Genomic DNA, 27575 nt, shown 5'->3' on the forward strand with positions numbered 1-27575 from the left:
ATTTGATTGCTATAGGTGCATAAATAAAAAAGCCTTAGTATTTTTAAAAGTACCGAAAAATTCAAAATGGCGGAGGTTTTTTGGGTTTCCATGACAACCAAAATTGTTTTCGACTTTTTTTTTGCTGTTTAATACTTACTTTTATATGCCAAATATGATAAAAGTATTAAAAAGGCTTTAGATCTTAAACTGTAAAAAATAGAAAAAAACATAGCATATCCCCTTAATTCTGTCTGATATGAGTTTCGCACTTTTGAGTTGCGTCCTATTTGTAGCTGTTTGATATTTTATGCGCACTATAATAAACGGATATGATTGTACATGTATGGAACTAAACATTTATTTTACTGCGAAGTGAAGTCTTGCTCATTTTCCAACTAATTGATCTGTTTCAATTGACTGTAAACTCATTGATTTGTAAATACCGGTACAACAATATTTCACGCTGTAAGAAAAGGTTCGTCTCTCCTAAAGTTGACTGTTTCAATTAAGAGATATGTTTAAAAATACATCGGTTTTATATTCCAAAATATGTTGAAATTTGAATATTTAATTACTATCCTAGATCTAGATCTATATCTAGTGCATTATAGTTATTTCTTTATGTATATTCGATGATAAAGTCTGTATCTATGGTATTTTTTAACTTGTTACTGGAGATTTGAATAGCAAACATTTAACATGTTTCATTTTTAAGCTATGTTGATTTCAGCTGTATGTAATCAATCTTTAGCGACCCTAGCAATAAAGACAGGATGGGATCCACCGTGTAGCAGAGTTTCTTTCATGCACATCTTGGGGAGTCCTGCTAATAAAGTCTACCTCCCCCCCCCACAACAAAAGGGAATTTATATAGAAAATATATTCTTTTACCCATTATCCGCCCCCCCCCCCAGGAAAGGTAATCTCCTCCACCATCCCCTACCCCCGAAAATATCAAGTGCTCACCCGAAATAAAAAAGTCTGGAATAAACACTGCCGTCTAGTATCGAATATTTGTGTCTGTCTTTATTCTCTTGGCTAGAGATAAAGTGTAGGGCAAGGGCTAAAATGAGCTTAACGATAAAGATACTTTAAATTTGTCAGTCATATTCATCTGCATAAATGTAACTCAATATATCTTGCTACCAGATCACAGATTAAAAAGACACTTGGTTTATTTATAAAACGTGGTTTATTTATAAAACGTGGTTTATTTATAAAACGTGGTTTATTTATAAAACGTGGTTTATTTATAAAACGTGGTTTATTTATAAAACGTGGTTTATTTATAAAACGTGGTTTATTTATAAAACTTAGTTATTTATAAATTTGTCAGTCATATTCATCTGCATAAATGTAACTCAATATATCTTGCTACCAGATCACCGATTAAAAGACACTTGGTTTATTTATAAAACGTGGTTTATTTATAAAACGTGGTTTATTTATAAAACGTGGTTTATTTATAAAACGTGGTTTATTTATAAAAACGTGGTTTATTTATAAAACTTGGTTATTTATAAATCGGTGACGCGATGAAAATCTGTCGCTTCGTTTTGATTTTTATTTCTGTTTCTATCGTTGTATGCCTTAGACACGATAATAAATAGGCTATTAGCTAAGTTAAACATGCGTGTATGGCTAAATGTAGACCCAGGCAAATGTTGTAGTGACGGTTCTATCAGGAATAAATAGATCATCGATTATTTACTGTCGATTTTTAAGGTGCAAATGAACATCTATGTTTGTTGTATTTATAGTGTGTAGAATATTTACTGGCATTTTGTTAGTATTCAGCTACCTTTGGGTGGTAGCATCAGGGTCTCAATCAGTGGCGTAGCGAGGTCGGGTGTCACCCGGTGCGGCACTTAATGGTGTCACCCTCCCAGAGGCGTAGCGACCCTTCCCAGCGCCCGAGGATAAACTTTAACTTTTAATTTGGCGCGCTTTCTGGATCAACCTTTCAATTTTCGATTTGCACCCCCCCCCCCCTTCAAACTTTCGATTTGCGACCCCCCCCCCTTTCACCCTTGTCGTGATTTGTCAAATTTGCTCTTAAAAGACTATTTAACAATCGAATTAATCATTTAATTAAATGAAATTATCATTTTTTTCTATATATTTTGCTATTTTTTGCCCTAAATTGTGTCACCCGGTGCGGTCCGCACCCCACTCCCTTCTCGCTACGCGAGACTAAGACAATCTAGAGTATTAGAAATTGACAGAGGGTTGCTTTGACTAAGATAATCTAGTGTATTAGACCTTGAAAGAGTTTTGTTTTGACTAAGACAATCTAGAGTATTAGACCTCGAAAGTGTGCTGTTTTGACTAAGACAATCTAGAGTATTAAACCTTGAAAGAGTGATGAAAGAGTCCACGATAATCTAGAGTATTAGACCTCGAAGTAGTTTTTGTCTTAACCACAACAATCTAGAGCATTAGAACTCGTAAGAGGGTTGTCTTGATCACGAAAGAGGGGTAATATTGTTGTCTTAATCAAGACAATCTAGATAATTGGACCTCGAGAGGTTGGTAACATCATGAAATGAAACTCAACAATCTTGAGAATTGCACAACGAAAAAGTGTTTTCTTAACTACGAAAATCTAGATACTTGGACCTCGAAATAGTGGTACCATAAGCGTCTGAATAACGACAATCTAGACAATTGGACAGCAAGATGGCGACAACACGGTGTCTTAATCACGACAATCTAGATTATATGACCACGGAAGGGTGGTAACATCATTGTCACGATAATCTTCAGTATAGCGCCCATAGGGACTAGCGTTAAAGCGGTCAAAATACGACCATTTATCGTATTAGACGTGAAATGAAACATTGACGGGGTCTAATTTACGAGAGTCTATCGTGCTGCAACATAGATGGGTGGGGGATGGGTAGCTAATAGCAAGATAAAAATAAAGAATATAGGTACTATATCTAACGGAACCACACTATAAAGTATGTACATCCTAAACGTATAATTCATGATGAAATTATCTTTATATATAATTCTCTTCTGGGAGACGCTAGAAAACAAGCTGTAAGCGCGCTCCCTACCTCCTCACCCCTACATGGTCTGGTGAGCTGTGGTTCACGCTAAATGTTTACATTTGTAGAGCCGGCTATTAGGGGCAGATAATTTAGTTTAAAACGAGTTTAAACTATGGGGAGGTAACTAAGAGGAAGCTGCTTTCACGGGGGGGGGGTGTAGGGTAGGGGTTGGGGGAAAGGAGGGTGGGGGTAGTATCGTCTTTAACGACCTACTGATAGTGTATTAAAGCAAATATTTTCAGTGGCAGCATTGGTACTGTCGAATTCTCAAATAATGAATTACTGAAAAGTAGAAAATAAAACAACTAAATAGCGGCGTATGATATGCCGCGGGTCGGCTCGTTTTTATTAAACTAGCACGTGATTTAACTTCTTCAGAGCCATCATCATGCCCAGTACCTCCCCGCTGACTCTTCAGATACGTGCTATCAGCTACAAGACAAGGAGGCAACTCATACGTTCTTATTATATGAACATTATCGAAATATGTAAGTATAGGGAGATCCATGCATAGCCGACCACAGTCATACTTAAATCTCAAATCATTTTAGAGTAAAATTGTGTATTTTACTTGTATACACGTTTACAATACAAACATTAATACATTTAAATTGCATGAATTAACCGTAAGTTGTAATATGTTAATCAAATAATCCTTAATTTAAAAATCTGACAACAAGATAGAGTCTGATGAACAATGTTTTAATTGATAATAAAAAAAATATGTTACACTTTTTAATATCTTTTATGAAAGTTTAGTTTTTAAATATTTTAAACGAATCCAAGGTGTCTTAGTAGAACTAACCTACTATAAACTTCTTTGAGATAATTCTACAGCTTTTCTGCCGAAATTATGAACTTAAACTTAATAATTGACCGATTTGCTTGCATTTTATGTTGTTTTGCCGTAGCTTAATTTCATGTATAACAATGGTTATGTCGTTTCTTCTACTGTTTGGGTTAAGTCAATTATATAATAGCCTGGTTACGTCGTTTTGTCTACTGTTTTGGTTATTTTAAGTCAATTTTAAAATTGACTAGTTGAGTCGTTCTGTCTATTCTTTTGGTTAAGCGTATTCTATTATCGACACATTAAGTTGCATGATTCCTGTTTCTACAGTTTTTCCTTACTGTATATTTTTGATGTTGGCTAACGTCATTAAACAACCCGTCAAATCTAACACGCATGAAACCGTTAGTGAAGACGTCTTAAGTGGGAGCAGGATCTGGCATCCTATTGTGTACTTCCCGAACGATTCCGTTATAGCGACCATGTTGAAGTTAGGGGCAGATCCTGAAAAACGTTAAGTATAAGTACAGAAAGTGTGTGGCTATGTGTTTGTGCTTGTTCGTCTAAGCTTTCTTTTGTTAGTATGAGACATGTATGAGCTTTTTGATTATTAAAGGCAATGATAGGCTAGGAACATATGTGCAATTAGCTTGAAACGTGTATACAAATGAACGTTTATGGCCTTTTAAGAATATATATGTATGGTTGATTATGTATTATGCTACAATTGTAAGTTTTCAAAATATTTTAAAATTTCTGCGTTTGGTTGCTAATTAGATTCAAAATACTTAAGTATCCCTGACGTCAACTTAGCTCTTAAAGATAACTGGCTCACTTGAGCAAATTTAAAGGCGGACTGGACATTAGTGCTGACCACACTGTCCCGTCATATTATGCCGAGTTCCCAGAAAAAAAGGTGGACTGTTCTTATAAGTGCCACCCAGACGAAAACGAAAACGAAACTAAACACTTATTAGGCGTTCAACGTATTCTTGTTTGACATGCCGAGTTTCAATATTTATCCTTTCCTAATGCATCATCCCATAAATTTTATACTTTTAACGAGGTCTTTTATTTTATATATATATATATATATATATATATATATATATATATATATATATATATATATATATATATATATATATATATATATATATATATATATGTAGATAGATAGAGAGGGAGATAGAGATAGAGAGAGCGAGAGAGAGCGAGAAATTCTCAAACGTATCTGATGTGTATATTTGGTTTCGATCTATTATTAACTCAGCACCTAGTAATTAATGACCTCAACAGTTCCTAATTAACTGAGACGCCGTGTCTGTTGTGTCCAGATCCAACGCTGCTACCGTTTGCCACGCTGGAGGAGGCCACGGACTTCTTGCACCAGGTGCCGCTCTATCGTCACTTGGTCCATTTCCAGAACTACACTTTTGCTGACGACATACAACACCTCAACTACACCGTCGTGCTAGATCTGGAGCAACCAAAGGGTGATCTGTTCTCTAATAGCTACAGTAAGTCGTTTAATCAAAGGATATGTTTGTCCTAAACATAACTGCCGACAAGAGTAAATGCCGACTGAAAGCAAAGACAGTCATAAATAAAGCGACGTGGAATGAATTAAAAAGTATTTAAAATGTGTTGATATTTAAATAATTAAATATGAAAATCACCATATATGTATATACATACAGACAATTATATAACTACGTATATACGTACAATCACACCCACCCACATATATATATATATATATATATATGTATATATATATATATATATATATATATATATGTATATATATATATATATATATATATATATATATATATATATGTATATATATATGTATATATATATATATATATATATATATATATATATATATATATATATATATATATATATATATATATATATATATATATAGAGAGAGAGAGAGAGAGAGAGAGAGAGAGAGAGAGAGAGAGAGAGAGAAGAGAGAGAGAGAAAGAGAGAGAGAGAAAGAGAGAAAGATGGGTTTCCTTAAACGCCTTTATTTTCATTTTGCCATTTTTTCTATCCCCAATTGTTTTTCTTTCACAGAATACCTTAGCCTATACAAATCCTACTAAAATCTTTATCTACAATAAATCTTACAACATATTTCCCCCAATATACAATACATATTTTCAAAAATTGATACTGTGTGCGACTATAGTCAGAACACAAACGTTTCCGCAGAAGACGCCGTAGACTACCTGACGACCGTTCAGCTCGCTGTAGCACAGATGTACATCCGTTTCTTGAACCGGAGAATGGGGCTGGACTTTCAGTCAGACATCAGGATCCTGACGCTTGACCTCCTGCCCAAGACTACTGAGTACCACGGGGGTGACCTTTTAGCACTACGTCTGTTGCTTCCCTTTCTTTTTATGTGGCTGGCTGTCTTCACGTCAAAATGGATGGTTGATGACGGCTTGTTGAAGTATAAGGTAATGTGCGGTCTGTTAAGTACAATATTAAAGTATAGAGTTAAGTATTTGCGGGGATTATGACCGGGTCATCCTTATCATCATGATTATCAACAACATCAAAATCATCATCATCATTATCATCATTATTATCATCATCATCATTATTGTCATCATCATCAACATCATCATCATTCTTCTTGACCACTTATTGGGCATAGGGATGCAACCACGCCTCTCCAACATAGTGTTTTTGGTGATCCCCCAAGCTGGTCCCAAGATATTCCGGCAGCTTTTCCTTCACTGACATTTGATCTTTATTTCAATTGGCCTTCCTAATTCCCTCTGTCTGGTGATGTTGCTAATTGGTTTATACACCATGTGCCCAATCCATTTTCATTTGCTTTATTGTATTTTTTGCCCAGTGTGCTCTTGTCGTGTTTTTCTCCTGATACGATTCCGATTTCAGCCTGCTTTCTTTTGTATTTGCTTCAATAGCCTTTCCCTATTCAAGAACAAACAAAAATGCAGCAGTTACTAGATTTTTAGTTGTATCTCCTAGATGGCTTACTATGGACCCTTATCTGCCGGGAGTTCGAACTCGAGACTTTTAGGTTTAGCAACCATAAGCTTTACATCCCCGACCTCGCTGACACCAACTCTGTGACCACAATTTACTCATCCTCCAACTTTCCGACCAATTTTCACTCACCATCTAGTACTCCATGACCCTGATTGGCCTGAGCAGTACCGTCTACGTCATGAACTGGCTGATCGTCCGGTGCTTCATGGGGACGTTCCCGACCTGCATTGCGGCCTTCCAACTGACCCATAATAGAGCCAACGGCCCTATTTTCGACTACGACCCCATTTTGATCTTTATTTGGCTGATGATTACCAACGTAAACACGGTGTCTTTAGGTTTTGCCATGTCCGTCGTATTTCAAAGAGGTACGAGCACCGTGTAGTGAATGGGAATGAATGGTGTTGAATGTTGATTATACTGTGAATTCTGTCCGTTCGTACTTGTTCAATCCTCGTGTGTGAGTTGTAACAGTCCGGTTTATATATGTATTCTGTAAGGGTATATAAGGTGTGTGAAAACGTGTGTGATTGCCTCAGTTTTTTCAAGATCTTACCCAAGGTTAGTTTAGGTTAGTTCTGTACTGTTAGATAGTCACTGTATTTTAGTTTGTGTACTAGCGTATTCAATTATATTTAGAATAGTCTTTGTAGTATAGCTAGTGTATCTAGTATTAAACTCATTTAGTGTTAACCAGCTGCTGTTTCATTTAGCCGTGTTTTGTAATCCTTTTGCGGTTGTTTCATATTACAGTTCGTCTAATATGTTGCGTGACATATTGGATCACTCGTATAGGCGTGTCGGTGTTCAGAACACAGAGACACACATTCGTGATAGTTTAAGACGAACTGACAGAAATGCACATCATATTTTCCCGAAACTGTCAAAAACACATGAAGCAGATGAAGTAGAGTTCATTTGTTACAACGATCTTGATATATCTTTTGGATAATGTTTTCCAGCTGCCTTGTGTCCCTAATTTGAGTCAGTAACCATTACAACTCGCTAGACTAAGGACTCGAAATCGGGATCCGAACTTGAGATGGTCATTCTGGCATTAGAAAGACCTCTTCCATTTAACCACAAGAGTTGCATACCCCGTGCTTCGCCAAGGTGTGAAGGTCTACAATTTACTTTATGGGGGATAGAAAATAATGCCGTTAAACATAAAACAACTGCTCTATGAACATTCTTGTAAAATAAATTTTATATAACAAAATAAAATGTTCCAAAGAATTAAGGGGAGAGGTAAACAGAAGGAAATAAATTAAAATAAAAAACACACCCCAAATCGCACGACCCTTTGAACCACAAACCAAACCTCACACCACCCTTCCCACACCGCACACCACTACTCACCTCTCTTTAACTACACGAGCCAACTCACTACATCCCCATCCTAACCCAATCACTCATCCCACACTAAACCACACACAAACATAACACACAGAGTAGATCAGAACATCAACCACCTCGCTGCACGCCTTAATGCACACCACCTCACACATCACGACACTATGTGCGACACCCTGAAGCAGACCCCACAACATATTGGTCCACTCTTCACCACACGCTTCAAACGCCATACAATAACTAAATTACAATACCACTGACAACACGCCTCAAAAAATTAACCGGGAGTGATCTCCCCTAAACTTTCTCGAATATTCTGATATAAAAAAAAACAGGGGATGGGAACTCGGGATATAGACATGATTTTTAATCCATTTTAAATACTTAAACTTTTTAAAAATAGAATAAAATCTCGTAGAAAAAAAGAATTGCACACCAGTGAACGCCAAATAAAATGTGCATAATAGTGAGGAATATTATTATAAATTTACATTAGTTTTTGACAAATCGGAAATAGCGTAAATTAGTACTTCCGGTCAACGGAAATTACTCATTATTTTTGACAGAAGGTAGAGAATTAGATCTTTTACTCATATAAGAAATTTCATTTATCTATCTGAATAAGTATATAGTTATATAGTTATAGGCTTTTGAAAAATTCAAAGTAAAAAAGTACCACTTTCGGTTATCGGAAATCGCTGAAAAGTTGATACGGATCTACGATTTTGATAAAATACTTATATATGAAATTTCATCAACCTAGCTGTAACGGTACTCAAGTTATCGTGTTTACACACACACAGACACACAGACACACAGACATACGGACAAGATTGCAAAATTATTTTTTTCCGTATCAGTGAGGTGTAAAACGAATCTACGATTTTGATAAAATACTTATATATGAAATTTCATCAATCTAGCTGTAACGGTACTCAAGTTATCGTGTTTACACACACACCGACACAAGGACATAATAGGATTATACAGTTTTTCCAACTCCATTAAGCATTAAAACGCCAAAATTTTGATAAATCTGATTTTATAATTAAAATAAGTCCTCTATATCCTGGATGTAATGAAGGACTGAGGAGTAAAAAGATGAAAAATATCAAAATTCATGTGATTTTATGCACGATTACAATAATTTGTCTATACTCTGTATACGAGAAAGTAATAAACCGGGAATGATCTCCCCTAAACTTTCTCGGATATTCTTATATAAAACAACAGGGGATGGAAACTTCATTTTAAATACTTAAAGTTTTTAAAATAGAATAAAATCTCGTAGAAAAAACGTGGGTCGGGCAGATTTATGATTAAAGTGAAAAGCACACAATACACGAATTTTGGAAATTTGATGGTGAACGTACCCACGTTTTTGTGATTAAATGTATGAACAGTCATCACAAGAACCTGCACAGCTCGAGGAAGCACAAAATCTAGGAGCAGTCATTGGTAGATCCCCTAGGGTCGGAAGAAAAATTTATTTTCTACTTTTTAGTCCACAAAAAAAAAGTTTTTTTTAATTTTTTTTTTAATTTCTACCATGGTTTCCTACAACTATGGTTGTGTTTACCTACCTAACGATGTGTTTTGTTTTTTTAAATTTCTAGCATGGTTTCCTACAACGATGGCCGTGCTGACCTACCTAACGATGTGTTGTTTTAAATTTCTAGCATGGTTTCCCACAACGATGGCTGTGTTTACCTACCTAACGATGTGTTTTGTTTTTTAAATTTCTAGCATGGTTTCCTACAACTATGGCCGTGCTGACCTACCTGACGATGTGTTTTGTAGCAACCTTTATCAACCTAGTCAGGTCCCCACTACTGTCAAACTTGTTCGGTGTTTTTATCTACTACACCGGTGTGGGGGTCTGTCTGGAGGCAATGATTGAGAAGAAATACGGCCGTGAGGGTAGGTTGTGTAGGTTGTGGTTAGGTGGTTCGTGCAGTGAGGGTAGGTTGTGTAGGTTATGGTTAGGAGGCTAGTTCTGTGAGGGTAGGTTTTCTAGGTTGTGGATAGGATGTTGATGTATTGAGGGGAGGTTGTGTAGGTTGTGGTTAGGGGAATGTAGTATGGAGGATGTGTTGTGGGTGATGGTGCTATCAATTGAGTTTGTGTAGGTTTTGGTTAGGGAACTGGTGTTGTGAGGGTGTGTTGAGTAGGTTTTGGTTAGGGAACTGGTGTTGTGAGGGTGTGTTGAGTAGGTTTTGGTTAGGGAACTGGTGTTGTGAGGGTGTGTTGAGTAGGTTTTGGTTAGGGAACTAGTGTTGTGAGGGTGTGTTGAGTAGGTTTTGGTTAGGGAACTGGTGTTGTGAGGGTGTGTTGAGTTGGTTTCGGTTAAGAGGTTCGTGCTGTGAGGGATGGTTGTGTAGGTTTTGGTTAGGGGAATGGTGTAGTGAGTGTAGGTTGAGTAGGTTTCGGTTTGGGTGATGGTGCAGTGGATGTATTGTAGGTTTGGGCTAGGCAGATGGTGGAGTGCGGAGGTTTTGTAGATGTTTAAGTTAGCATTAGTGTGCAATGAGTAACGGTTTTGGATGCAGTAACCGAGACGGTATGTTTTGTAAGTTAGGAGGATGCTGTAGTGAGGATTTGTTGATTAGGTTTTAGTTAGGAGGTTAGTGCATTAACGGTTGGTTGTATGTCTTTTTATTAGCAGAAATATGCACTTAGGATAGGTTGTGTAGGTTTTGGTTAATTTATATGTATTGCAGGTACGCTGCTTAGCTTTGGGTTAGTTCAGGTTTAGTTTTAGGTTAGCTGATGAGTTAACGTGAGTCCTCTACTTAGGTTTAGGTTTAACGGATGATGAGTTGAGTGTGCTACTGTTTAGATTTTAGTTAACAGGGCCATAAGTAAGTGCAATATAATTATATTTAAACTAGACAGTAGATATTTAACACAGATTATATCTAAAGTTCATTTAGTATTGATCAACTGAAATAAGAAATGTGTTTACTCCTTCGCTCAGAGGAGACTACTCAGAAAATTCCCGACAACCCAGACGATTTCATATACCACTTCTCGTTCCTGCACGGGATAACAATGATGATCCTGAACACAATCTTCAACGCCCTCTTAACGGGCTACCTAGTGGTCATCTTACCCGAGGATCAAGGCAAGCAGAAGTCTATATTTCACCTGTTCCAGGTACGAAGAAAAGAGTTCGATTTCTAGTTGAGCTAAACAAAACCCCAAGCTCTATCATTAGCGTATCAGGAGCATCAACAGTAAACGGTTTATGTGTGTGTGTCACATACATACATTTATGGGGGTAATGGTTTTGCGAGAACTCTCTTCGTACAACTTGTGCTATTAAACATTTGTGTTTGCTTTTCTGAAAATTGAAATAAGTCCGACGATTTGGTAGAATCAAGCGGCATTCCAGAGTGATTAAAATTTATTTTACTCTATTTAAAGATAATAGATAAATAGCTATATATGCTTTAAAGTACGCGAAATAATAGATTTACGCTTATTATGTAATAAACAGTATCTAATACGTGGTAGGTAAAGACTACTTTTCAAAACAAGTTAATAAAAAGTCTAGTGACAATTTAAGCGCAATATCCTTAATTAATTTTTTGTGACCGAACGAAAGGATATTTTTGAAAACTTTCTTCGGCAATATTGTTCTAAATTATGACAGGAATCGAATGGTAAAAGTTTCAAGTCGCTAAGTGGTCTAGTTGCCGAGATATGGGCCAAACACTGCATTTTTGGAGGTTTTTTGGCTTTTCCGGGAAATCCAGGAAGGAATTCCGGGAATTTTTTTAGGCCCACATTCATCCTCGGAACTTGCTTAACATATTTGCTTTTGGAACTAGTCCTCGATATTGCTTCTTTGAGGAGGAGATACGACTTAAAGCTGCGGACACACATCGATCCATCCATCCAGAAATAACGAATTAATAATCACAATTGTCAGTATTGAAATTGCGCTAAAAATACACTACGTTTTGTAAAACATTTCAGCTCTGGAATAAATCGATTTTAACTGCTGCTGCGATACCCATACGTACGGGTTTTTGTGGGATTTCTTTTCCGATCTTGTTTAAAACCCAAAATGCATCTACCTACATATCTACCTACCTGACCTTTAAGTTCTGATTTAAGCTAAACACCCCATACCTACCCACCTAGCATACATTTTGTTATAGCCTAAGTTCTGACTTAAGTTCAGCCCCCCGCCCCCTCCCCCTACCTACAAGGCCACCTTACATCATGTTCTGGTTCAAGTTCTGGTTGAAGCAAAAGTCATTCTCCCCCCCCCCCTCCCTATCCTTACTACCCCCTTAGCACCCGTTTTGTTTTAATTCAAGTTCTGGTTGAAGCTAAAGTCAACCTCCCCCCCCCCCCTATCCTTACTACCCCCTAGCACCCATTTTGTTTTAATTCAAGTTCTGGTTGAAGCAAAAGCCAACCTCCCCCCCCCTATCCTTACTACCCCCTTAGCACCCGTTTTGTTTTAATTCAAGTTCTGGTTTAAGCAAAAATCAACCCCCCCCCTATCCTTACTACCCCCCTAACACCCATTGTGTTTTAATTCAAGTTCTGGTTGAAGCAAAAGCCAACCTCCCCCCCCCCTCCCTATCCTTACTACCCCCTAGCACCCATTTTGTTTTAATTCAAGTTCTGGTTGAAGCAAAAGCCAACCTCCCCCCCCCCCCCTATCCTTACTACCCCCCCTAACACCCATTGTGTTTTAATTCAAGTTCTGGTTGAAGCAAAAGTCAACCTCCCCCCCCCCCTATCCTTACTACCCACCTAACACTCATTTTGTTGGGATTCAAGTTCTGGTTCAAGCGAAAGACCCCCGTACTCCCAGAACCCCATACCCAACACCCAAAGTGTATTCAGAAATCGACGCCAACCGAGACGGAGCTAATCAATGTCCGAAACTTAATGAAGGTAAGCTTATTCTTCTAGTGTCCTCGGAAATCGTACATGTTCTATTAGTTGTGAAAGTGTTATTCTTGTGTGTTCTTAAACAGGTCGAATATATTCTAGTTTTACCTCGTCTCTAAGTTATGTTTTACAAAAAAAAAAAAAAAAAAAAAAAAAAATTGAATGTTTGACTACACAAATTAGTGCGTATAAATGCTGGTGCGAAGCGATAATATTGAACGAGTGAAAGTGTGACGCGGTACGCAAGAAAGTGACGTTTTAGTGTGAGTTCGTTGTTGCCGGGGAAGAAGTTCGGATTAGTCTTGTTCGTGTTATGTTAGGTTTAGGTTGTCCAGTCTTAGTATCGTTTGTTCAAGTCGTCCGATGTCTATTTCTTATAGTGCAATAAATAGAACTAGTACACAATGTCATTCTGTTAAATCATTGCGTTGATGTCGTCGTGTCTCAAGATGCATTATTGCATGGCTAGACATGATGAAATGGCAGTGGTATCGGAATATAATATTGGATCAAGTAGTTCTACCCTCTCACTGCATAACTGTGGTACACATTAGAACCCATTTTCTAGTTATTTCTTTAAATCTGTACTTGTTCGTTTAGGAATGTACGCTTTAACCCGAATTGTGTGCAGAAATTATTTAACGCTGACTATAAAGTTAAAACGTAAAGATTCCCTTTTAGATTACGCGATCCAATGATCAGATGACGTAGAGTTCATACGATTGTGTGGTCAGAACTTTGCCCCTCATACTACATTTACGTGGGTTTTGTACCCATCAAAAGGTTGGTGGACAATGGGACGATCTACTGGCTTTAACCCGGATTTGAACTCGAGCCTCTTGGCTTAGCAGTCTAGCGCTCTACTTCAAGGCCACGTCGTCTCCCACTATAATGGTACTCACATCGTAAATGTACAGTGGTAGGGGAATAACACTTAATACGTGTTGTATATTTCAATGTTACACGTAACATGAACACGCACATCACAATAAACTAATCAAATCTTTATAGAAATAAACTGTTTTTTTTTAAATTATGTCAATGAATTCCATGTGCTAATTCGCGTTTTAGGTGTATGACAATGACGTCGTTCTTAGAGGAATCAATCTCAATATAATTCAAGGCCAAACAACCGCTATAGTGGGAGTTCTAGGAAGCGGAAAATCAACGCTACTCTCTATACTATTAGGTATATTTGTATTTCTAAACTATCCCTATACTATTGAGTGTACACTTAATTTTTCTTAGTTTAGAATGTGATTTCGATTCTCCTCGGACATACGCCGCTGAGAAGAGCTTTCCAGGCATCTTTGTCCTGGGCTAGTCTGTTCAACTGTCCCCAGATGTATCCAATATTTGTTGTGTCTTCTTCCAGGTCACGTCGCCAGGTCTTTCTAGGTCGGCCTGTTTTTTTTTTTTTGACCTGTGGATTCCACTTTGAGGGTCTGTCTTGTAAGGCTTTTTGAGTGTTTGGCTATTCCGTTTCCATTTCCTCTGGGTGATCTCTTCTTTAGCTGGCAGTTAGTTTGTCCGTTGCCATAGTTCCTCAATGATGATGGTTTTAAGCCAGTGAATTCGAATGATCTTTCCGAAGCATGAGTTTATAAATGATTTAGATAGCCATTGAATTTTCCTATTTATTCTAATGTTGTTTTTTTTATTAAAAAGTGCATAACGTTGATTTTTATAGCAAATTTTAACTAAAATCTCAGTAATACCAAATTGTGAATTTAAAAATGTTGTATCCCATGTTTTTTTACATGTAAATCTGGTCAAATGTCTAGGCTTGACCCCAGCTTCCTTTGGGGCAGTCTACATAGACGGGGTTGACATCACTAAAGACCTGTCCAGAATCAGGTACGGGAACTTCTCGACCTGTCCACAAGAAAATATTTTCTTCCCAAAGTTGACGTGTCTGGAACACCTCACCTTTTTCTATCAGGTAAGAGAGCACAATAGAAATTTTGTTTGTAACTGTGCCAACAATTGTAGGTGTAACGTAAACAACGTCTCCATCTTTTTTCCTTCGTCCTAGCCGTAAACATGGAGGGGATTTCTTCCCACACTGTAACTTGTAAGTTTTTAAACTCAATGTGGCCCATAGATTCCAATGTCAGTCTGACTTTCACTCTGGATTTGCTTAAATCGTATTTTTTTCCAACTCCAATATCAACCCACTGCCGCCTGTAGTTTCTTCCAAAATGGACAAAGGGCTATGTGAACAAATACATGCAATACATAATTGTGTTGGAGGCAATCCCCAATTGAATTTAAGAACGAATTTGACGTCAAGATTTGATGACATCAATATTTGATGACGTCAAGATTTATTTACGTCAAAATTTCATGACGTCAAGATTTGATGATGTTAAGATTTGATGATGTCAAGATTTGATGACGTCAATCTCTACTACAGCTACAGCACGAGTACACGAGCTACATTGTAGCAGAGCTACAACACTTGCTCCAGCACGTGGGGCTGGAGGGGCGAGAACACTTGTACCCCACTAAACTCAATTTAGGACAGAAAAGGAAACTCTCCATTGCAAGCGCGTTTGCTGTGGATAAAAAGGTGAAGATACTTCAATCATAATCAAGTTATCTTAACTTTAGACGGCTTATGTGTTACAATGTAAACAATCAGAAACTATATTTTTACATTCTTTTTCTAATCTACTTTTTTCCCTTGCGTATGCAAAAAAGCTTATTGTTATTACATACTAGCTGTTCCGGCCAGGCCTTGCACTTGCCTTTGTTAACATTAATTTTTTCTAAAGAATCGTGGTTAGTGTGCTTACTATGGCCGCAGTCATATAAATATATTTCGTCTTTATAGTAAAGTAAAAAAGCAATAACATTCATCCTACACGTTTTTTTTTTTCATATTTCCTTTTGAAAATTTGACATCAAAGGAATGTTATAACTACACCCAGGGGCGTAGCGAGGGGGGGGGGGCGGGGGGTGCGGACCGCACCGGGTGACACCATTTAGGGGGGTGACACCAAGGCAAAAAATAGCAAAATATATAGAGGAAAACTTGAGGGGGGGGGGTGCAAATCAAAAACTTGAGGGGGGGGGTGCAAATCGAAAACTTAAGGGGGGGGGGTGTGCAAATCGAAAGTTTGAGGGGGGGGGGTGCAAATCGAAAATTTGAAAGTTTGTCCCCGGGAAGGGTTGCTACGCCTCTGTGGGGGTGACACCATTAAGTGCCGCACCGGGTGACACCCGACCTCGCTACGCCACTGACTACACCACCAACCAATAAAAACATTTTTTATGATTCAATATAACGATTTCTCTGTCATAAAAAATACGAAGTAAATCGTTTAAATTTAAATATTCGGCAAAATAAACCGAACACGTTGTTATGTAGATTTGACGGAGGTGAACATACGGATACAAAAGAAAGAAATATATAATATACACTTTTTTCTGATTTTTGTTGTTGTATTATAGAGTCATGATTTATTTTATATTGCGATTGCGATATTTCTGTTTTCTGTAGATAATATTTATCGATGAACCGACATGTGGTATCGATCATAAGGCCAGACGAGACATTTGGAGGTTCCTGAAGACAGCCCAGAGCGGGAAGACTATCATCGTGGCTACGAACAGCATGACGGAAGCCGGCAGGCTGGGTGACAGGATCGCTGTCATGAAGCACGGGGTCATCCAGAGCTGTGGCACCACGACTTTCCTAGATACTCTCTATGGTCAGTGGTGTTAAGTATATATAGTTGGCATTCTACTTCTAATGCTACTACATTATTATTTGGTTCGTGGTGCTCTGTATATATATAGTGGGCATTCAGAGTTCCGCTTCTATAACATTACAACATTATAATTTGGTTCGTGGTGCTCTGTATATATATAGTTGGCATTCAGAGTTCTGCTTCTGCTACGTTCCAATATTGATCTTTGGTTCTAGATATTAGGTACGTATTATAGTTATTCAGAGTTTTGCTTTACGACATTACAAGATACTCTTGTGGTGTATTGTATACATAGTGTGCATTGAGAGTTATGTTTCTATAACGTTAATACATTATTATTTGGTTCGTTGTGTTACGTATATATATAGTGGGCATTCAGAATTCCGCTTCTATAACGTTACTTCATTATTATTTCGTTCGTGGAATTCTGTATGTATATTAGGCATTCAGATTTCTTTTTCCTAACGCTACTACATTATTATTTGGTTCGTGATTTTACGTATACACAGTGTGGGCATTCAGAGTTCTGCTTTGATAACGTTACTGGATTATTCTTTGGTTTGTGGTGTTCTTTATGGTGAGTAGTGTTCTGTGTATATTGTAGGCATTCAGAGTTGAGACTCAACAGCGTTTCTATATAGTATTCAAGGTTTGGCTATACACATGTACCTTGATAATCTCTATGCTTCGTGATGATGAGCACATATTTTGGCCAGTGCATTCATATCTACATCTTTGCGGTTTGTTTTTTTGGCGTCTTAAAATTTTTTTGCCCACAGGGACAGGCTATACCCTCACCCTGGTGAAAGGTCCGATGTTTAATGAGGAGCTGATATACAATATTGTCAAACATTGGCTGGAAGAAGCGTGCTTAAAAGTATGATTATACTTGAATCAGTATCAATTTTTTTTTTGCACTTTATTTATCACTGGCACTTTTAAAAGTAACTCATCTTTCTCAGAAAGACATTTAAAAGTACTACTTATGTTGTCAGATGCATATTAAAAATTAGATCAACTTATTCAAGGGCAGTCTAAAAGTATCTTTTCACTTTTTTATTTGCACTGTTTTTTTAATGTAAAATACAGTTTCTTGGGAAAAACAATTGAATCAATATAATCACTTCAACAGATTAACAATTAAGAGAAAGAATCATATTTATTTTAGAAAATTTGAAAGCAGTTGTTTATTCTGCCAGTATCACATTTTCTAATATTTAAAACTTAAAAATCAACATATTTTATCATAAATGCTTCAATTTATTTTTAAAGTTTGGGTGACATATTTACGTTAGAAATTCTATTTTTGTGATTTTTTGTCCACCTTAGATATATTAAAGTGCTCGACAGAGCTGAGGTTATAATAGGAAATAAATACAATCGCTGAAAATATTACCAGTACAAGTTATGTAACAAAGGTACAATATTGACCCATGCACAGCACTTTGCACTCGCAACCGCATATTTTTTATCTTACGAATGCACAACACTTTGCGGTGGGACATGAGCAAGAATTTGTTCTGGTATCTCCAGGAGGTCACCCTGACCAAGATGAGGTTCCACCTGCCGGTCAAGAACTGCGGCCAGTTCCCTCGTCTCATGGCAGCACTGCAAGAGATCCTGGACAACCTGATCATCGACTCCAAGGAGATATCGGCATTCACGTTTGAAGAAATCTTACAGAGGTGAGAAACAAGAGTTTCAACGAGCGCAATTGTGTGTGGGCATGTGTGTATAATCAGCGCGTGTGTCCATGTGTGTATATTAAGCGTGTGTGTGTGCATGTGTGTATAATCAGCGCGTGTGTGCATGTGTGTATATCAGCGCGTGTGCATGTGTGTATAATCAGCGCGTGTGTGCATGTGTGTATATTCATGTGTGTGTGTGCATGTGTGTGTATATTCAGCGTGTGTGTGTGCATGTGTGTGTATATTCAGCGTGTGTGAACACGTGCAGAGTGTGTATGCAAATGTGTGTGCACCAGTGTCATTTTTGTTTTTCTTTTAGTGCTTTGAGAACCCTTAAAACGGTTATTCCGGGTTCTAATTTAGTTGAGTTGTGCTCTCAAGTGCATACACATGGACACACATAACAAGTACAAAAGCACACAATTACATAAATGCATGCTTATACAATCTCATATTTGTATATTTAAGCTATAAACATACATATTTAAATAAACATAAAAAATATATACATAAACCTTCACGTATTCACATGCACACTTATTATACGCATCTACATCGTCTTAATATACACATATCGTATACAAACATATGTACAAACATATTTACACATGTTGGTCACACATCGTTACAAAATGATGAAATATATCATTGTTACCTCCACCCCTGCCCTCCTCCTTATCAAATTGATAGTATTTGTACTTTAAAATGTGTTTTATTTACACTGTATTGTATGTGCTTGTTGAAATTCGATTTTGCTGAAACATTTAAAATTTTACAAAAACAGAATGTTTTAAAATGCGTAAAATTACGGTTCAAATCCTACCAATACATTTTAAAATGTGGCACTGTGTGTTCGTACTTACTGAACACTTGCCCTCTAAAACATCGTCACAAAATTCAGACCCCCCTTCCTTCCCCTCAGGTAGTGAGGCTTAATTTACAGACGACATGTATGCAGTCAATGTAGACTAATGTGATTACTTTCACTATTCTGGGCTTAATCTCAATGTGTCTTGTCTAACAGGGTCAACGAAGGCATGTTACCATCCAGCTCCGTCCCAAACCCCAAGTAAGTTACATTTCCTAGTTCCGGAAGCCGGAATTTTTTTCCGAAAGGCATTTTGCTCTTAAAATGAAATAATAAATATAAAATACAATGTAAAATAATATTTGTAATATAATATATTACCAAGGAGAAGAGACGAACGCTTATACATTCGGGGATTTTGTTGCATTCGGGCGAACGTCCATTAAGCACAAAATCATTTAGGTAAACTGCATTCGGAAATTGTCCATTCGGGAACTCGCCGGATCCTCACAAATGTAAATTCATTAACTTCAACCTATTCTCGATATTATAGAAACAAGGTAATTAAAAAGTCTAGTGACAATTTTAGCGCAATTTCCTTATGTTATCTAAAAATAGCTCTGTCGTAGCGTAAATCAACCATTGGTTAGTTATTAAAACGTTTTTTATTTTTTTTTTCCAGTATTTTACATGTTTTATTTACAATAGAGTTAAATGACTAAAAACCATTGCGCGCCTAGCTACTGAACGTGATGACGCAGCCGTTGAACGTGATGGCGCAACTATTGAACGTGATGACGCGTGTGGTGTGGTTGGATAAACATGCCTACTAATTCGGTCCAAATTTTAATTAATACAAAAAAAAATTTGTGACCGAACGAAAGGATATTTTTGAAAACTTTTTTGGCTTTTCCGGGAAATCCATGAAAGAAAGCCGGAATTTATTTGGCCCAATATCATCCTGGTAAATTGCTTAACATAATTGCTTTTGGAACTAGCCCCTCGATATTGCTTCGTTGAGGAGGAGATACGACTTAAAGCTGCGGACACACATTCATACATTCATTCATACATCCAGAAATGACGGGTTAATAAACGCAATTCGCTAAAAAAGAGTTACATAACGATACATTCTTTAAATTACTTTTTTTTAAAAATTCAATGAAATGATAAATGTAGTTCTAAATGGGTAATACGGTAAAAATGTAGGCCTATACTTTAGTAGTAGTTATTTTTCTCTTTCTAGACCTCTACCGGAATACGCAACGTCCCAGTTAAACATTAAATTTTCCGTCAACGACGTGGCGAACGATTGCAAAAGAAGAATATCTCCATCGCTGAGCAAAAGTCTGGACACGTACATCAAATCATTCCTGACCGCTGAACCGGAAAAGGCGCCCCGCGAGCCGAGGGAGAGCTTAGATTTTAACGAGTCTTCCCTGAAGTCGGAACAGGAATTCAACCCGTCTACCCTGAACCGAAAGTCAGACACGGAATTTAACCCGTCTTCCACGATCCCAAAGTCGGACACGGAACTTCGCCACCTTTCCGTACACTGGAAGCTAGACACGGATTTTAACGAATCTTCCATAAACCGAAATACGGAGACGGAACTTAACCAGTCTATCGTAAAAAGGAAGCTAGACGCGGATTTTAAAATGTCTTCCCTGAACCGAAAGTTGGACACGGAGTCCAAAGAATATTCCGTCAACCGGAAGTCGGACACGGAATCAAACCAGTCTTCCCTGAACCGGAAGTCGGAAACATATTCCAAACAATATTCCGTCAACCGGAAGTTGGACACGGAATCAAACCAGTCTTCCCTGAACCGGAAGTCGGAAACATATTCCAAACAATATTCCGTCAACCGGAATTCAGACACAGATTTTAACCAATCTTCCCTGAAACGGAAGTCAGACACAGATTTCAACCAGTCTTCCATGAGTAACAGATCAGAAACAGATTTCAACCAGTCTTCCCTGCTGAAAAAGAGTCTCCGGTCAGCCTCCGAGTACAAAGCAGACGACTTCTCGCTGGTGGCCAACACCCGGAAGTCGTTCTTCAGCCAAGCGTACGCCAGTGAGCTCCTCCACCTCGACAGGGCGTTTTCGGAGACACTGATCGGTACTGACCTTTAACCTTTTCATACAATTTAACACTAATTTTAAAAGCCCATGATGTTTGAATGCATGATAAAGCAGCTCACTGAAACAAGAAAACATCAAGCGTTTAATTTAAGTAGAGAGGGGCAATGATCAGAGTTTCTTCCAGACATCTCTTCGGGGGGGGGGAGGGGGGGCTAAGCCCCCCGAAAAATTTCTACCGCCCCCCCCCCCCCACGAAATGAAATTTATATAATTTATATAGAAAATATATACTTTTAACAGTGTCCGCCCCCCCCCCCCCCCCGAAGAAAGTTTACCGCCCCCCCCCGAAAATTTCAAGTGGCCCCCCGGAGAAAAAAGTCTGGAAGAAACACTGGCTATGATGTATTGTTTTAAAATTGATTATTTATAATATGATGACAATTAAAGGGTGCCTAAAGGGTGTTTCATAATTATCACCTTACGTGTTAAATTGAACGGCGTGTTCGGATACAAGGGCGTATGCCTCTTTACCAGAAAGCCTAACTTTAGATATCAGACTTCAGTCAGTATACGTTACCAGAATCCTTAAAGATCTGATTAGAAGCCTATCTCTCTAAAGTTATGAAATTAAACGTTCATTCACTCCAGTACTGTAAATTAGAGTTTATTTCAGGCATCTTATATCTACCGTCCCCAGAACAAAATATAATATTTTCTTTTACTAGTGTCCCCCCCCCCCCTCTCCAGGAAAAGTTAGCCCGCACCCCTATCTCAACATTTTTTAAGTCCCCACCCCCACTCCCCCCCACCCCAGAGAAAAAAGGCGGGAAAAAAACCCTACTGTAAACATTCCTGCGTATTTCTAATCTAAACCTCAATCATTCATTCTTGTGTTATATTCATAAATATAAACTGTAATAACTTCAACACTATTTTATAATCACTAGTCACACTGTTGTATAAATGTATAACTTCTCGGCCTTTGCAGAGGTGGTACGTTTTTTCTAAATTTCTTCTCCTTTCATCCTTTCAAGACAAAACAGAATTTGACTTTCACATGCTCAACGAAGAGAAACACGAAGGTATCCACCTGTTCTTCCAGCAAATGAAAGCCATATTCATCAAAAAGTGGATTATCTTCAAACGTAACATCCTACTGACCTACAGGATTATAACCTTTCACATAGCTCTAATCTGCGTTGGCCTGGTCGTAGTTTTACTGACCACGCCCGAGCAAGAAGCGTTAACTGAGTTGAACTTTGAAAACGTACGCGCTAAAGCCACGATCGTCCTTCGAAGACCTACCTTGAAAACAGAACCCATATTTTCATATTTCGTCTCCTGTTTGCCGGAGAGGTTTGATAGGATTCTAGTAGGCCAAAGAGAGGTGTGTGTGTTTTTATGGAATTATGTAGTTATATAAGTAAATCGTATACCTTCTATTTTACACAACAGTTTGACATAGAATGTTTTTGTAAACAATAAATAGATGCGTGTTGTTAGGTAAGAAAAGGCAGATTTAAAAAAAAAATATATAAAAAATATTTTAAGGTTAAGGATCATCCATAAATGACGTTTCGCTTTTTTGTCGATTATTATCCCCCCCCCCCCCCTGCCCCTCCTTTACAAATCGCCAACAAAAGCCTGGGACCCCCCCCCCCCCCTAAAAAGACGTCACATCTCAGACTGCAAACTCCATAAAACTGAAGATGAATGTTTCTTAAAACATCGATATTTTTCCCAAAATCTTGTCTGAACCCTGTCAGCATAGAGTATTTTAACCTATTTCTATTACAATGTATTAAAACAGTTTTCTGAAACGCGAAATAACGGCTAAAATTCGTTTTCTAACCTTGCTTTTTTTTTAATGCAAAAGTGTGACGTCACACCATCTGAACCCTCCCACCCCCTCATCCCCTCTTTCTCATTACACACCGTCACAAATTTATGAAATCCCCCTCTCCTCTACGAGTGTGACGCCATTTATGGACACTGCCTAAGACCTTAAGTAACTAAGAAGCAGTGTGTGTGTCTTGTGCTGGTTCAATGTGTTATGAGTTCATGTACACGTTACGGCGTTATGGAGCTATAACTCATCACCGTCAATTGATCTCCTAATTAACAACTGTGCATCCTTCCTTCACTACTGTGGTGTATGGTCTTAAAGCAATTGACCAGGAGGGGGGGGGGGGGGTAATGTCCATGTTTAACCAAGTGTCTAACTATAATTTTATTTTTATAATCATTCGCCCTAAAGTGTGGTAATTCCGTTTTAGGGATGTACATTTTTTGAAGCGCCAGGGTTATTTGGGGAAATAAGGTGGTTGGGGGGGGGGGGGGGAAGAAGAGGTATTTTTTGACTTAATCAAGTGTTGAACTCCTAATGTTACTCGCGTGAACCAGTCTAAGGTTAATCCACTAGCCACAGCCGTAGAAACAATTATGTAGCTTGGGTCACGGATTATATATACTTAAATATATATGGTACGTATAACCTCATTGGTCTTAAAGATGTATCCTTCACTATTATAATTTAATAGCCCAATCAAATCAGTACAGACAACTTATTGTTTAGCTTTGTGCTGTATTTTGGAAAAAAAAATCAGCTTTAAACCCCCGCGCCATTTATTTCTAGAACTTTACAGATGTACTTAACGCGTGGATGGAGGTAAAGCAAGATAAAGACAAGCCGCACTTGGTGCTTGGCGTGGAACTGCGCGCGCCGCCTGAGTACTCACGCCTGTACAGTGCTAGCTGCCACACCTTCAGTCGGGCTATAGCGGTGTGTCTTATATAGAAGTAGTGTGTCTTATATAGATGCCATGTGTCTTCTCTAGAGGTCATGTGTCTTATGTAGAGGTCATGTGTCTTCTGTAGAGATCATGCATATTCTGTAGAGGTCATGTGTCTTTTAGAGAGTATGTGTCTTCTATAGAGGTCATGTGTCTTATGTAGAGGTCATCTGTCTTCTGTAGAGGTAATGTGTCTTATGTAGAGGTCATCTGTCTTCTGTAGAGGTCATGTGTCTTATGTAGAGGTCATGTGTCTTCTGTAGAGGTCATCTGTCTTCTGTAGAGGTCATGTGTCTTATAAATAGTTCATGTGTCTTCTGTAGAGGTCATGTGTCTTATAAATAGTTCATGTGTCTAATAGAAGTAATGTGTCTTATGGAGGTCATGTCTTATATATTAGTCATGCGTGCTATAGAGATAATGTGTATTATATAGAGGTCGTGTCTTGTGTAGACATCATGTGTATTCTGTAGGTGTCACGTATCTTATATAGAGGTCGTGTCTACTGAATGTTTGTTTCTCTTCAACCAACCATATCCAGTGTCTACTGAATGTTTGTTTTGTTCAACCAGTCAGATCCAGTGTTTGCTGAATGTTTGTTTTGTTCTCTTCAACCAACCAGATCCAGTGTCTATTAAATGTTTGTTTCGTTCTATTTAACAAACCAGCTCCAGTGTCTACTCAACGCCCACATGCAGCTGTACTTTGGGAGTGACCACACCATCACGACCTACGTCCGAACGTTCGTATCCCACGAGAGGGGAACACACTACCACATAGACCTGCAGTTCCCTGTGGCCCTGAGGAACATGTACCTCTCAGCCTGGACAATCAGCATCGCTGTGTGGGTTGTTGAATCTTTCTTCCTCAGCAAAGTTGTCTACGAATGTTGTGTAAGTTGATTGGAGTATTTTCTATTTATTATCTAGACGCATTACGCAGTGTTGGTCAGATTCCTTGCGGTAAGTTTGTAGTTTTTGTACACTAGAAAAGGTATCTACAGTTTACAGTATATATACAATAATAAAGACACAGGTCCATTGAAAGTTTTATTTGACTGCAACTAGATTTTGATAAAGTGTTATATAAATTTTAACGTATTTAGCTTTCTTTTGAAAAATCGTATAAGTCTTTTTGTAGTATTTTGGTATTAAGAGATTTTGAAAGAAAAAAAAAATTGCCTAAATAAATACAAAAGAATTGCAAACCATTTATTTTAGAGATTTATTTTGAAACAGTGGTTTCAGCACATTTTTTGGAAAAAATCTTAAAACTCTAATACATTTTATCTTTAAAAACAGTGTGTACATTTTCCCTTCAAAATCTTTACACACATTTTCATTACTTTTTTTCTGGTGATTCTTTAAAATCATTGTATAAGTTGTCCTTTAAAAAGTAAAAAGGTAGCACATTTTTCAAACAATCATTAAATAGAATTACTTAAATACTTTTTCTGAAACCTCACGACCCACGGGGCAAGGGAAGTAAGGTTCACCTGTTTTATTGACAAGTGTATAATATGTAGTTATAGTGTGGTCAGCACTATTTATAGCCGCATTTACTTTCCCTAACGTGAGCTGGTTAGACTCAGGGGCGTCATATAAATTCTAGCACGTTGAGACTTTCAGGTTTACTCTGTATCATTTTTCTATTACCTTTAAGAAAAAAATAACTTTTGAATATATTTTACGAATAAACCTTACAAATTATGTTGCTTACATTTGCGGAGAGTGTTAAAATACATTTTCGTGCATTTCTTACACAATGTTCTAATATAATTTTGGGGAGTCTTTTCAAGATTATTAAATACACTTTTCGTTGTGTCATCAAAAATATATTTTACGACATTTGGTCCAACAGTTGGGCTTCAAACATCTACAATATATCAGCGGCATTCATGCGTGTCGCTACTGGCTGACGCACTTCCTGTTCGACTTCCTGCTCTGCCTGCTGATTGTCATGGTCCAGTCGGCCTGCGCCCTGATACACCCAGCCATGCATGGCCCCAGCATCGTCCATCTGGCAGTGGTCCTGGTCATGTTCATGTTCAGCATCCTGCCTTACTTGTATATGCTTCAGGGTGTTTTTAAAGGGCCCGAGGTCGCTTTGTTGCAGTATATATTGTTGAACGTTATCGTTGGTGAGTATTTTGTTTCGTTTTGTTTTTGTTATGGATATTTGTTAACCAATTGGGTTAGTTAACATCTATTTGGACATCTCTAAACAGATGTTTGATACATTGGCGAGTAAAGATCTCCTTCCAAACCTGATGGTATATGGGGCAAGTGAAGTAAAGTTTACCTGCTTCTGTGACCTCGGCATATGAAGAGATAGTGTGGTCAGCACTGTGGCTAGCAGCCTTTACTTTCACTAACGTGAGTAAGGTACTCATCAGGGCTGGATGGACTCATGGACGGTCTATCGGCTTTAACTCGGATTCAAACTTGAGACTTACGGGTTAGCATTCTAGCTCACTATCACTCCGTCCCCTGTTTGATACGAGTATAGTAAAAAAAAAACAACACAAAGACAAAACAAAAACGATAGTTTTTCTTTTTGGACCTGGTGAGATGAATTAGAATCAACCTGCTTCTGTAAATTCCGCATATGAAGAAGTAGAATCTTCATGACTTTGCCTAGCCGCGTTTAATTTGCGTAAGATGAGTTAGGTAGGCCTAGGTTCCAGAGCTCGGTAGGCTCATAGACTTCCAACGTACGCAAACAGTCATTTGCACTATTACAAAAAGACCCCCCCCCCCCCCCAGCCCTTTCTCTACTTAATAGGCAATACAAACTACACAACTTTATACACTACTCCTAGGTATACAAATCAATACATGTTTTCCTTTAAATTCAAACAGAACCTTTGGTGTTCTTCAGCGCGTCTAAGATATCTTACCAAACTATAACAATATCATTTGGGTACGAAGATTTTTTCATGCATTACTTTTTGTTGGAGGGAATCAACTTTCTGCCACGGACGAAACTGACACAGAATAAAATTTAAAAGAAAGTGTTTACTGCTCGTTACTCTCCGCTTCCTTATGGGCAAAATATCTGGGAGAAAAACTTGCTTGAGATACGGTTTTATTCATTTCCAACCAGAGACGTAGCGACATCTCCCGGCGCCCGGAGACAAACCTTAAATTTGACATCCCCTCACTATAATTTTTATGTTTATAATTAAAATATGCAGCTAAAAGCCTCTGTTTCCAACGTGTGCATACGTGTGTTAAGGCTAATCCGATAACTTCTCCTGTCTCAGCGGTGGTTGATGAGGTTGGAATAATAAGCTTTCAAGAGGGCTCCTGGAAAAAATACTTTCTTGGCCTCATCTTTCCGAACCT

The 27575-nt window shown here is 37.9% G+C and overlaps 1 protein-coding gene across 1 annotated transcript; it reads left to right on the plus strand.

Annotated features, from left to right (window-relative positions):
- Positions 1-6125: 6125 nt before the first annotated feature.
- LOC131952897 (phospholipid-transporting ATPase ABCA3-like) lies at positions 6126-27117 on the plus strand. Its single transcript, XM_059315835.1, has 18 exons — positions 6126-6308; positions 7007-7238; positions 9970-10143; positions 11201-11379; positions 13024-13140; positions 14209-14326; positions 14922-15079; positions 15554-15709; positions 16643-16853; positions 17633-17730; positions 18387-18538; positions 19566-19610; positions 20596-21473; positions 22471-22823; positions 24072-24218; positions 24897-25121; positions 26089-26342; positions 27090-27117. Exons 1-18 carry the CDS (start codon positions 6132-6134, stop codon positions 27115-27117), a joined length of 3702 nt encoding a protein of 1233 aa, XP_059171818.1. The 5' UTR covers positions 6126-6131.
- Positions 27118-27575: the final 458 nt, after the last annotated feature.

Source organism: Physella acuta, unplaced genomic scaffold (assembly GCF_028476545.2).
Source record: "Physella acuta isolate Inbredline_101_S28 unplaced genomic scaffold, ASM2847654v3 ptg000074l, whole genome shotgun sequence".
Lineage (NCBI taxonomy): Eukaryota > Metazoa > Mollusca > Gastropoda > Physidae > Physella > Physella acuta.